This window comes from Chiloscyllium plagiosum, chromosome 7 (genome assembly GCF_004010195.1).
Source record: "Chiloscyllium plagiosum isolate BGI_BamShark_2017 chromosome 7, ASM401019v2, whole genome shotgun sequence".
NCBI lineage: Eukaryota > Metazoa > Chordata > Chondrichthyes > Orectolobiformes > Hemiscylliidae > Chiloscyllium > Chiloscyllium plagiosum.
In genome coordinates, this window is record NC_057716.1 from 69,586,105 (window position 1) to 69,598,502 (window position 12,398).

General features: G+C 40.3%; 1 protein-coding gene across 1 annotated transcript in view; it reads right to left on the bottom strand.

The window, feature by feature from the left end:
* The window catches only part of LOC122551933 (inactive dipeptidyl peptidase 10-like), a 1,705,342-nt gene that overhangs the window by 143,245 nt on the left and 1,549,699 nt on the right, over positions 1–12,398 (bottom strand). The window contains exons 10-11 of the mRNA XM_043694504.1: positions 8,149–8,246; positions 5,047–5,170 (exon numbers count right to left, since the gene is read on the bottom strand). Of these exons, the coding sequence (XP_043550439.1) occupies positions 5,047–5,170; positions 8,149–8,246 (222 nt within the window). The remainder of the gene's footprint in view (positions 1–5,046; positions 5,171–8,148; positions 8,247–12,398) is intronic.

Below are 12,398 nucleotides of genomic sequence, written 5' to 3' on the forward strand. Positions count from 1 at the left end.
TCCAGCTCAGCACTGTCTCCATGACTTGTCCTACCTGCCTATCTTCTTTTCCACCTATCCACTCCACCCTCCTCTCGGACCTATCACCTTCATCCCCACCCCCATTCACCCATTGTACTCTTTGCTGCCTTCCCATACCCTCCTCTCTGATCTATCACCTCCACCCCCACCCCACTCATCTATTGTACTCTGCTACTATCTCCCTCCCTCCACCCTCTCTCATTTATCTCTCCACCCTTCAGGCTTCCTACCTCTATTCCTGACGAAGGGTTTTTGCTCCTTGGATGCTGCCTGACCTACTGTGCTTTTCCAGCACCACTCTAATTCAGACTCAGGTTTCCAGCATCTGCAGTCCTCATTTTTACCGGCCTGTAATACAGCCCCAACAATGTACCCTTCTTATTTCTGAACTCCACCCATAATGCCTCACTAGTCAAGACCACCATAGTGTCCTCCTTTAGCACAGCCGTGATATCATTCCTGACCAGCAATGCAACTCCACTCCCCCCTCTTACTTCCCTCCCTGTCCTGTCTGAAGCGTCTATATCCTGGAACATGCCCGTCCTTCAACCAAGTCTCTGTGATTGCAATAACGTCATACACCCAGGCACCAATCCAACCTTACACACGATACTCTTTGCATTAAAGTAAATGCATTTCAGGTCACCAGTTCTTTTGTGTTCATCTGCTCTCTTCCCCTTATTAATGCTATCTTCATGATTCTTACTTCTCCAGTTTCCATTTGGCTGCCTACTTGTTTTCTCTTCTGGTTCCCAGTCCCCTGCCATATTAGTTTAAAACTTCCCCAACAGCAGTAGCAAAAACTCCCCCAAGGACATTGGCTCCAGTCTGGTTCAGATGTACACCATCCATTTTGTAATAGTCCCACCTTCTCCAGAACCAGTCCCAATGTCCAACAAATCTGAACCCCTCCCTCCTACACCATCCCTCAAGCCATCCTGCCTATTTTTTTCATTTCTACACTGGCTAGCACATGGCATTGGTAGTAATCCTGAGATCACTATCTTTGAGGTCCTCCTCTTTAACTTCTATCCTTTCAGGACCTCATCTCATTTTCTACTTATATCGTTGGTGCCTATATGCACCAAGACAACTGACTGTTCACCCTCCCCTTTTAGAATGCTCTGCAGCCGATCAGTGACATCCCTGACCCGAGCACCTGGGAGGCAATATTCCATCAGGGAAACCAGTTTTGGCCACAGAACCATGTATCTACTTCTATCACAATAGAATCCCCTATGATTATGGCCCTATGAGTCTTTTTCCTGCCCTTCTGAACAGCAGTGCCCGCCACGGTGCCATGATCTTGACAATTGCTGCCCTCTCCTGGTGAGCCATCTCCCCCAACGGTATCCAAAACAGTATACCTGTTTTGGAGGGAGATGACCGTAGGGGACACCTGCACTGCCTTTATACTCTTTTTTGTCTTTTGGTCACCCATTCACTGTCTCCCTCAGCAATTCTAACCTGTGGTGTGACCAGTTCACTAAATGTGCTATCCAAGACCTCCTCGGCATTGCAGATGCTCCACAGTGTGTCCATCCGCAGCTCCAGAGCCATTATGCGGACAAACAAGAGCTGCAGCTGGACACACTTCTTGCAAGTGTAAGAGTCAGGAAGGTCAGCCACGTTCTTGAACTCTCAAATTAAGCAAGAGGCAGTGAAGTAACAGAAAATGATTTATCGGAGACATGATTTCAATACTTGGTGGAACAGATTGTTAACATGGTTCAGTATATTTGAAGAATGAATGCATTTTACTAAACCTTATGTATTTGTTTTAACTTCGAGTTAATTTTTTACTTGACACGTTTGTCTCCCACCAACTTAGACTCGTCAATTTTTCTCCCAACTAATTTACACAAGTCACTTTTTAAAAAAATAAGTTGCATGTTAACCCTGTGCAAATCAGATTTTCTATGGATAACATGTATAATGGTGAGTCCTTAATGTTCCCCTATTTTATATTTTATTAGTAGACCTTAAAGTCATCAAAAATTGGTATCAGAGGTTTTCTAGTGTGAGTACAAAAATTCCATTCTGTTTTGAATCCTTAAAGAAAGTGATTTATGGTAAAAGCCACAACTTTCTTAAAATGAGGGAAAGCTGGACTTCCTTTTGTGAGTAGAAGTATTAAATTAGGACCTTAGACTTAGTAGAAAAGATTTTCCTTTACTTTCTCCATACACTCAACGCAGGCCTAAATCCCCAACAACCTTAATCATTGCATTCATACTGGACTAAGACAGCATTACAAAGTTGCAGAATTCTCTGTCATTAATATTATTCAGATTAATCCTGTGTGAGGCCAGTCCCCAACAGATCAGCAGACATTAATTACGTCCAATTGTGAATGAATATAAATTAACAGATGTTGAGTCAGTTAAAGTATGGCCCAAAGCTTTGACCATGTATATACAAATAGTGGGATGGGAGGGTTCAAATCTTGACTATTTTACTTATTCTTATATATTTGCCTTGTCCCTACAATCCATGACACCATCACCTTGATAACTTGTTATGATCTCTCTACCTTAATTAGTTTGCACAGTTTTGGATTACTTGTAACTTTAGTTAGACCTTCAGCTTGTGACTCGTACATTTATCATGTTATTCCAGCCATTTTATTTGTTTCCAGCATCAGCTTATTTTTATATTTTTGTAATTATCTCTCAGCCTCAATTAATTGGATTATAGGTCATCCCTTCACTTGCTATTCAGCTGTTGACACTTTACTCACACCATCTGATGCTTTTGATCACCTGCAGAGACTTATTATTTGTCCTGTCAATATTCCACTCAAACCATTTGCAGAATCTTTTGAACTCTCGCCTATAAATTATGTGTCTGTGTGTCTCTCTTCAGTCATCTGATAAAGGAGCAGCGCTCCAAAAGCTTGTCATTTCAAATAAACCTGTTAAACTATAACCTGCTGTAGTGTGACTTCTGAAACTGACAAGATATAATAACACCACGTTTACCCGCGTCCCTCTATGCTAAAGTACTCAGTGAATAATCAGAGTCAAACAGCGCACTCTTCAACTCTGATCTCCAGCATCCACAGTCTTCACTTTCGCCTCGGTGAATAATCACCCAGGAAATTGAGGTGGAATGCAGGAAAATCTCTTTGTACCTGAACATTGAACAAAGAATAATACAACTCAAAATAGGCCCTTCAGCCATCCAAGCCTGCGCTGCCATATTCTGCTCTTCCATACTCAAACTATCTTCACTTATCGGATCCGGATCCCTCCAGTTCCTTCTTATTCAGGTGTTTTTTGAATACTACTATTGTGTCTGCTTTCACCACCTCCTCTGGCAACACATTCCAGGCACTCACTACCCTTTGTATGAAAAACTTGCCTCACACATCTCTTATAAATATCGCCCCTCAAACCTGTATCCTCTAGTAATTGACCCTTCCACCTTAGTACAAAGTCTCATTTTTTTCTCTCTATCCATGCCATTCATAATCTTATAACCTTCTATTAACTCACCCCTCAACCTCCTGCCTTCCAGTGAAATCAATCGCAGTCTAGCCAACCTCTCTTCATAGCTACAATCTCCCATACCAGGCAACATCCTGGTAAACATTTTCTGTACCCTCTCCAAAGCATCCACATCCTCTGGTAGTGTGGCGGCCAGAACTATATGCAATATTCCAAGTGTGGCCTTACTAAGGTTCTATAAAGCTGCAGCATAACTTGTCTATCCTTATATTCAATGCCCCTTCCAATGAAAGCAAGCATGCCTTAAGCCTTTTTATCTACCTTATCTACTGCACTGCCACCTTCAGTGATCTTAAAACCTCCACACCCAGATCCCTCTGCATATCAAGGGTTCTGCCATTCACTGTATTATTTCCATCTGTACTTGACCTTCCAAAATGCATCACCTCACATTTGTCCAGATTAAACTCCATCTGCCATTTTTCTGCCGATGCCTCCATTTGATTTATATCCTACTGTATCCTCTGACAATCTTCCTCACTACCCGCAACTCCACCAATCTTTTTATTGTCTGCAAACTTACTAATTAGACCAGTCATGTTTTCCTCCAAATCATTTATATAGGTTATGAACAGCAGAGGTCCCAGTACTGACCTCTTAGAACACCACAAGACATAACCCTCCATTCCGAAGAAGTATTCTTCCATTGCTATCTTCTGTCTCCTATGACTTAGCCAGTTCTATGTCAATCTTGCCAGCTCACCCTTGATACCATGTGACTTCACCTTTAGTACCAATCTGCCATGAGGACTTTGTCAAAGGCTTGAGTGAAGTCCATGTAGACAACATCAACTGCTTTTCCCCATCAATCATCTTCATAACCTCCTTATAAAACTTAATCAAGTTACTGAGGCATGACTTCCCCTGCACAAAACCAAGCTGTCTATCACTAATAAGTCCATTTGCTTCTAAATGCATTTAGACATTCTCCCTGAGAATCTTTTCCAGTAATCTTCCTACCACTGACGGGATTCCAGAATTATTCCTGCATTGTTCTCTATATTCCAAGTACAGAAGCAGACACGGCTCTTCTCCTGCTGTTGAATTGTTTTGGAAATCCAGCACAAAGTACAAGAGGCAAAAGAACCAGGAAAACCTTTTGTGTCGGAGAAATGGCTGTTTCTGGGAGTAAGGATCAGCAAAATGAGTCGTATTAAGTTCAAGTTGAATGAAGAACATTCACTCTTCAATTAACATACAGAACTAACTCAAACAACAGTTTAGTAAAAGAAAGGGACCTTCCTCCATTTTCAAATGATCACATCATTTAGAATTCTGCTGGCTGCAGCAAACAGCTAACTCTGTACTATTTTGTCAGATATAAGAGAAAGCTTGCTAAAGATAAGGCTAAACTCAATTTACTTGTCAGATGAAACATAATTTATTGACAGATTTGATTAACTTCCATTAGTTTCTCATTTCTTAGATGATTCGAAGTCGCTGTGATCGCTGTGTTTAATGACATTTAATAACATCACAATTCAGGAAAATGCCTCATATGAATAAAATGTCTTACCTTAGAACAAGCCCCAGTTGTAATTTCACAGGTAGTAAGGATGGAAACATTTTGAGGTCTGTTCAGCCAGTTTACGACAGTCTTTGTATTGCTGACCCACTTTACCATTGTGATGTAATATTCCCTTGTAAAGAAATTTAAGCTCTAAGTTGGTAAAAATTAGCTTTAGTAAAGCCACACATAAATATTGTTAAGTGTGTTACTATACATGCATTTAACAAGCTTAATTCTTATATAAAAATCCCAAGCTAAATAAATTATGAAGTAGTCCTGCATAATAAAAAAACTATCAAGTGAGGTTTTTCAGTGCGTTTTCTCTACTTTGGTTGTGTTGGCATCATAGATGAACATCCATTTTCTACACTTTGGTTTATTATGGACACCTTTAATATGATAATGATCATATAATCTGTTTTTAGTGATGTTGTTTGAGTAATAGATATTGGCCAGCGCAATGAGGAAACCTGACCTAGTCTTCTTCAAAATAGAGCCAAGGATCCTTTATACCTCATTGAATAGGTTGATGAGCCCTGAGCTTAACACCAAATCTGAACGATAGCACCTCTAAAAATTGTGATTCTTTTATAGTAGTACACTGCTTCTTTTTTCATTAGACTATTATGTGTCTTTATTTTAACAGAACTAATCATTATTGGTACAATTTCAGTTGACATTTTGGCCCGGGCAGTGTTCACAGCTTGATAGTTTGGATCAAAGCAACAAACCTGATTGTTTATTAACCAATAGTAATCAACTGACACAAGAAATAAGAAAGAAATGAAATTTTGATTTAAAAAAATTGTAGGCTATGACTTCATTTAACTGAATGGGGAAAGTTGTAGATTGTAGAGTACAGAGCTGTTTACTTTTACCTCATTGGCTTGGCTGACCTATAGGCATGGTACCAAGGAGCATTATTCAGCACCAACATAATTGTGAGCTGAGACAGTAAGGCAAGAGTCAATTCAGCCATTAAAGAAAGAGCTTCAGTTTCATTTTAGCCTCTCACAGATAGCACACACTTCTGTCTTGTTTCCTAAAGCTGAGGAGCAGGTTAATCTTGGCAGCTAAATTTCCTGTGTAGCCTCATGATTGACTGACAAGATCATTAAATCAATTTGAATGCAGTGATAGGAAGGATCACCTGCTTTAGTGTATCCATCAGTTGTCAAGGCTTGTAAGTTGGAAAGATAAAACTTAACACAAGTTGCAGTACATTGTTTAGAATTTATAGTGTTTGTAGAAGGACGGGACTACGTTAATTATTCCATCAAGTGAAATAGGGATAATTATGAAGATGATGCCTGAGCCTCAGAATTATCTCTCCGCATAGACAGACATCATAACCTATTCACACAGCAGCAGATAGATGTACTGAGCCATTGCATTTCAGAGGATCAGAGTTGTACTTTGAAATTCTTCATTTGTTTTCTACTGACTGAATTCAGCTATCAATATGAGCATTATTTGTGCAAGGTACTTGCTTGCAAAGTTGCAAAAAGAATTAAATGCATTTGGTTTAAATTAGGTTAGTTTGGTGAACTATCTAACAGTCAATCACAAGTAACACTGACAGATGGACTTATCATCTTTGTGTTTGAATTGGGTACAACAGAGTAAAATCTGAGGGGAGAATGTAAGGAAAAATGAAGAAGAGTTGATCATTAGATGGTAGCCATCGGTTCAAACCTACATCACCAAACTATTAAGTAATATGTACATCAATTTTACACCAAATGTACCCTACTACATCTTTAACAAGATGACCAGTAATAATTAGAGTCATAGAGCTGTACAGCATGGAAATAGACATTTCTGTCCAACTCGTCCAAGTTGACCAGATATTCTGAATTAATCTAGTCCCATTTGCCAGCATTTGGCCCATATTCCTCTAAACCTTCTTATTCAAAAACCCATCCAGATGTCATTTAAATGTTGTTATTGTACCAGCCTCCACCATTTCCTCTGGCAGCTCATTCCATACCACCTTTTGCATGAAAATGTTGCTCCTTAGGTATCTTTCAAATCTTGTCCCCCTCACTCTAAACCTATGCCCTCTAGTTTTGGACTCCCCCCCCCCCCCCTCCCCTCCCGAGAATGGGGAAAAGACTTGGTTGTTCACCCTCTCCATGCCCCTCATGATTTTATAAACTTTTTGAGGTCACCCCTCAGCCTCTGGTGCTCCAGGGAAAATAGCCCCAGCCTATTCAGCCTCTTCCTATAGCTCAAAATCTCCAACCTTTGCAACCTCCTTTTAAATCTTTTATGAACCTTTTCAAGTTTCACAATATCCTTTCTGTGACAGAAAGACCAGAATTGCAATGTCCTGTATAGACACCAATGTCCTGTATAGATACAACACAACCTCCCAACTTCTATACTCAATGTGCTGACCAATAAAGGCAAGTATACCAAATGTCTTCTTCACTATCCTGTCTACCTGTGACTCCACCTTCAAGGAACTATGAACCTGCACTCCAAGGTCTCTTTTTTTCAGCAACACTCCCCAGGATCTTATCATTAAGTATATAATGATTTGCCCTTCCAAAATGTAACATCTCACATTTGTCTAAAATAAACTCCATCTGCCAGTCCTTGGCTCATTGGCCCAACTGATCAAGATCCCGTTGTACTCTGATCTCTTTCGCTGTCCACTACACCTCCAATTTTAGTGTCATTTACAAACTTATTAATCTTACCTCCTTTATTCACATCCAGATCATTAAAATAAATGATGAAAAGCAGTGAACCCAGCACCAATCCTTGTGGCACACCACTGGTCACAGGCTTCCATACTAAAATCAACCCTCCACCACTGCCCTCTGTCTTCTTACCTTCGAGCCAGTTCCACATCCGAATAGCTAGTTCTCCCTCTGTTTGATGTGATCTAACCTGGCTAACCAATCTTCCATGAGGAACTTTATTGACTGCCTTACCAAAGTTTAGATAGATCAAGCGAACAACTCTGCCTTCATCAATCCTCTTCGTTACTTCTTCAAGAAATTCAGTCAAGCTCGTGAGGCATGATTTCCCATGCACAAAGCTATGGTGACTATTATTTTTAAATTTGTAAATACAGGATGACTGTGAACCCAATCTTACTTGGACTTGAAATTCTCTGGTGGCATCAGTTCAAGAGTATGAGTTGGTCCATAGAGATTCACGACAAACAGCTTCACTATTGGATTGGCTTGTCCTGCCTGATAAGAAATAAGATAATTAATGAAATACATTGAATAACAATTGGCAACATATCTCCAAAGTACATAATATGTACAGCTAACATTATCAGCTTTTGAAAAGTGGTAGCAAATATTTTGTGAAAACTTAACTAACTTGATGGAAGGCATATTTCAATTGCGGTAAAAGATTGCATAAAATTTGATTAAATTTAGTTATCCGCAAGAAACAGTGAGAATTGATGAAACTATGATGCCCTTCTGCTTCAGGTTGTGTCAAACTATCTTGAACAGATATCTTCAAATCAGGAAATGGCAAGGACTAATCTCTGATCCATACCCAAATTACGAAAGACAAGGATTCATAGGATGAACAGCCAAACAAGATTATGACCTTTTATTACTTTTGGTGCAGGAGCTCACAGAATCTACTTTTGTCTGCATAACGAAGACCTTCTGCTAGGCCTAAATCTAGGTATCCTACATGCCTTTCAAGATAACTAAGTGGTAAAGGATAGAACTGTAACGAGGTCGTGGCACAATTATAAGCTTTTGTGCACAGAGGTACAAAGTACAAACATGGATCACTAAAACCAACAACCAGAGTTTCAATTTATTTATTACTGATGTGTTAATACCTTTTCACTGTGCCTTGGTACACGTGACAATAAATTCAATTCAATTCAATTCAAACCTCTGAAGTAATGTCCCCTTAAGAACTCAACATGTAAATAAATCAAGTACCTGCATGTTATCACATGGCCACAGGACACAGGCTCTATGCACAGTGGCATCCAAGGCACAGGATATTTCTGGAGTTAATTTTATACTTTAGTTTAACTGTAAATAAACTGTCTTGTCTTTGCTATGTTACACTCACTCAATCTCCATTACTGCACACACCACTCACCAGTGCTCATGGTCGACCATGATTGGATGCAACATCTACCCTCATCGTTCTCATCCACTCAATTCCCCTACACTACTTATCCTACATTGCCGCAATGCTGCCCACTCACTCACTTACTCTACCACTTGTCTCACACCTGCTCTAGCCACTTTCAGCTCACTCAATCCCTTCCTTTGTCTCATTCCAGATGAAAACAACTCACAATAAGTTGGAAAGAGCCAAGGCATGTGGTGGGGTGCCCAACATTCAATTCCTCACATCCTATGAGGAGACAGTTCTGACCCTGACCAGTATGGACTGCGGCTGCTCATGTGGTGATGCCAAAATCTCCAGGTTCCTGCAACTAAAGAAGCAGCATAGACCATTGCTGTATTGCTCTCCCATTATCACTACCATGAATATACTCTTAACATGCCTGGACATCTATTCCACTTTTGAGACTTTCTCCCTTTTGTCTCTTGGAGGTACCAGTGACATGCAGATGGTCTCTGTGATCAAGAAGGCAGCCCCACAAAATACCACCTCCTCTGCCTTTGAGGACGAAGGTACAGTTTTCACAGAGGATGCACTACAAGGTTTCCTCCTGCACCCTCTACCAACTCAACACTGACACATCTCTGAGTACTTTATCTAGATTAGAGTTGGGAGCACATTCTGGTGAGCATATCACAATCTTTGTAGCTGGTCAAGGATAAAATGCCCAGTCAATGGCACTTGGAGAACTGCTGGAGGCTAAGAACTTTCTCAGCCTGAGGCAGGAGAAGACCCCATGGGGTCAACAATGAACTACTTCAATTAAACACACAGATATATACAAGACCAATAGCTACATTAGTTGAAGACTTGGAGAATTAACTGAAAATTTGGGAGGACTCCACCAATCCTGTTTGCACTATGTTACCTTTGGTATGCAAGTATCTGGGTGCATCCATGGCCAGGTTGCCAGGAGCCAAGGTTGGAGCCTTAGAGCCTTCTGGATATAAATGGAGACCTGCATTTCATTGAGTTAGCCATTGGTGCTCAATGCCAATGTCTTGTTGACATAGTGACAAGAGACTTTGATCTTTATCCAGGTGCCCCTTCCTCAGAAGAAGATAGACAGTGTCAGTTGTTACCCAACAGAGAAGAAGCCACATATGTTCTTCAGAAATCTCCTTTAGGACATTCCAGAGGTGGCCAGGCCATCCATCTTTACTCTGCTTCTCATCCTCAGTCCTGTGGGAATTCATGATGATGAGTGTCTGCCTGCGTCTGGACAGGGCACTTTCAGCACACCCTGGCTATCTCACCACAAACACCCCTGGCCAAAATTTCAAGGCCAACAGGATTTACCTGTAGGACAACTTCTTCCACCCCAACTGCAGAGACAGAGACTGCACTGAGAAGGGAAAGGGAAAGGAAAAAGAATACGCACACAGATGGCATAGGGGAAACTTCATTGAAAATACATTCTCAAGTTTGGAAATATATGTTCACTGTTCATCGTTGGCTATGTGTGCAAATGTCACTCGAACATCACTTACAAAGTTGAGGGTGTAATGCTTAGCTATCCTTAGAGCTGCATGATGTTTTATAGTCCAAGATGTGAAAGGAGCAGCTCCTGCACCATATGTAGGCTACAGAATTTTGGAAGATTATTGTTATTTTGGTCTTTACACAATAAGTCAATGTCTAAGGTACACAACAACATCTTGTGTTCGCTGGTGTTTTCTGACAGAGGCTCATAGTGGTGCCCACATACCAATTAAATAATAAGGAACAGGAACTTAAATAGTTACTTGAGTAAATTTAATAAAAAAAACTAATGGGTCAATAATAAGCTGACAAGTTCCCCTGAATTGAGCGTTTCTCAGAAAATCAATGAATTAGTTGTAACTTTTAAAAATTGCTGAGATCTAGAAACGTCCCAAGACACTGAAAAACAGGTTTGAGGGGCCAAATGGCCCACTTCTGTTCCTATTTCACATGTTCTTATGGAAAATGATTCTTGGGGCCTTTGGAAAACTCTGTATTTCCCTGACATGTATCAGCTGAAGGGATACATGGTTTGTCACTGCCTTTGACAAGTGGAGGGGGAAAAAATTGGTTATGTAATATTACATTGACAAGTAGTCTAACCAATGAGTACAAAAAAGGAACAATAGTTCATCACTCTCCAGAACTGAAAAATGCATACATTGTTCATTTAAAATATACTGTATATTTATTTTCAAGGCAAACAAGGGAATAACACTTCAAATTGAATCTTGTTAGCAACTCCTAATAATGTTAAATTTCATTTCAACATTGCCTAGTTGCATTATATCTCCTTCAAGATAAAGATCCAGTAATAATGTGCTAAAACTATTGATTCAAACGTCTTCAAACACCAGTGACTTCAGGAAATCTTTAAAGCTGTGTGAATCTCATAATTATAGGTTACTTTACTATGCAGCTTATCAACTGGACTTATTCTATTCGCAGCAGCCAAAGGTGCAGGGTAAATGCATGCCATAAACACTTCATCAAAGACAGAACTGAGTGGGAAATAAGTTATTGTTGACTTGATATTTCAACCATCTTCATTCCTTTACAATTCAATTTTCATATATGCTGTCTTCTGCATTCTACCATTTAGACCTTTATTCACAAATGAGACATTCAATAATATTCAGCCATGTAGGTACTGTATACGAGACATCCCTTGCACTCATCATGATTACACGAAAACACATAAGTACTGACATGATAATTCAAATCATTTTCAAGTTAAAAAAATCAGTACAAAACAGTGAATTAGAAAATTTAGTTTGGAGAAAGAAGTCCTGATAGCTTCAAAATGCAAATAGTTATAATAGATATAAGGGTTTAAATTTCCAAAACTATATTGAAGACACCATAAAATGTGTTACAGCAGTGAGCAACAGACTAATGTGCTTCCCAAGATCCACAAGCCTGACCACCCTGGCCGACCCATTGTCTCAGCATGCTCCTGCCCCACTGAACTCATCTCTACCTACCTCGACACTGTCCTATCCCCCCAAGTCCAGGAACTCCCCACATATGTTCGATACACCACCCATGCCCACCACCTCCTCCAAGACTTCCGTTTCCCCGGCCCCCAACGCCTCATCTTCACCATGGATATCCAATCCCTCTCCACCTCCATCCGCTAAGACCAGGGCCTCCAAGCTCTCCGTTTTTTCCTCTCCAGACGTCCCCAACAGTACCCTTCCACTGACACTCTCATTCGTTTGGCCGAACTAGTCCTCACCCTTAACAAT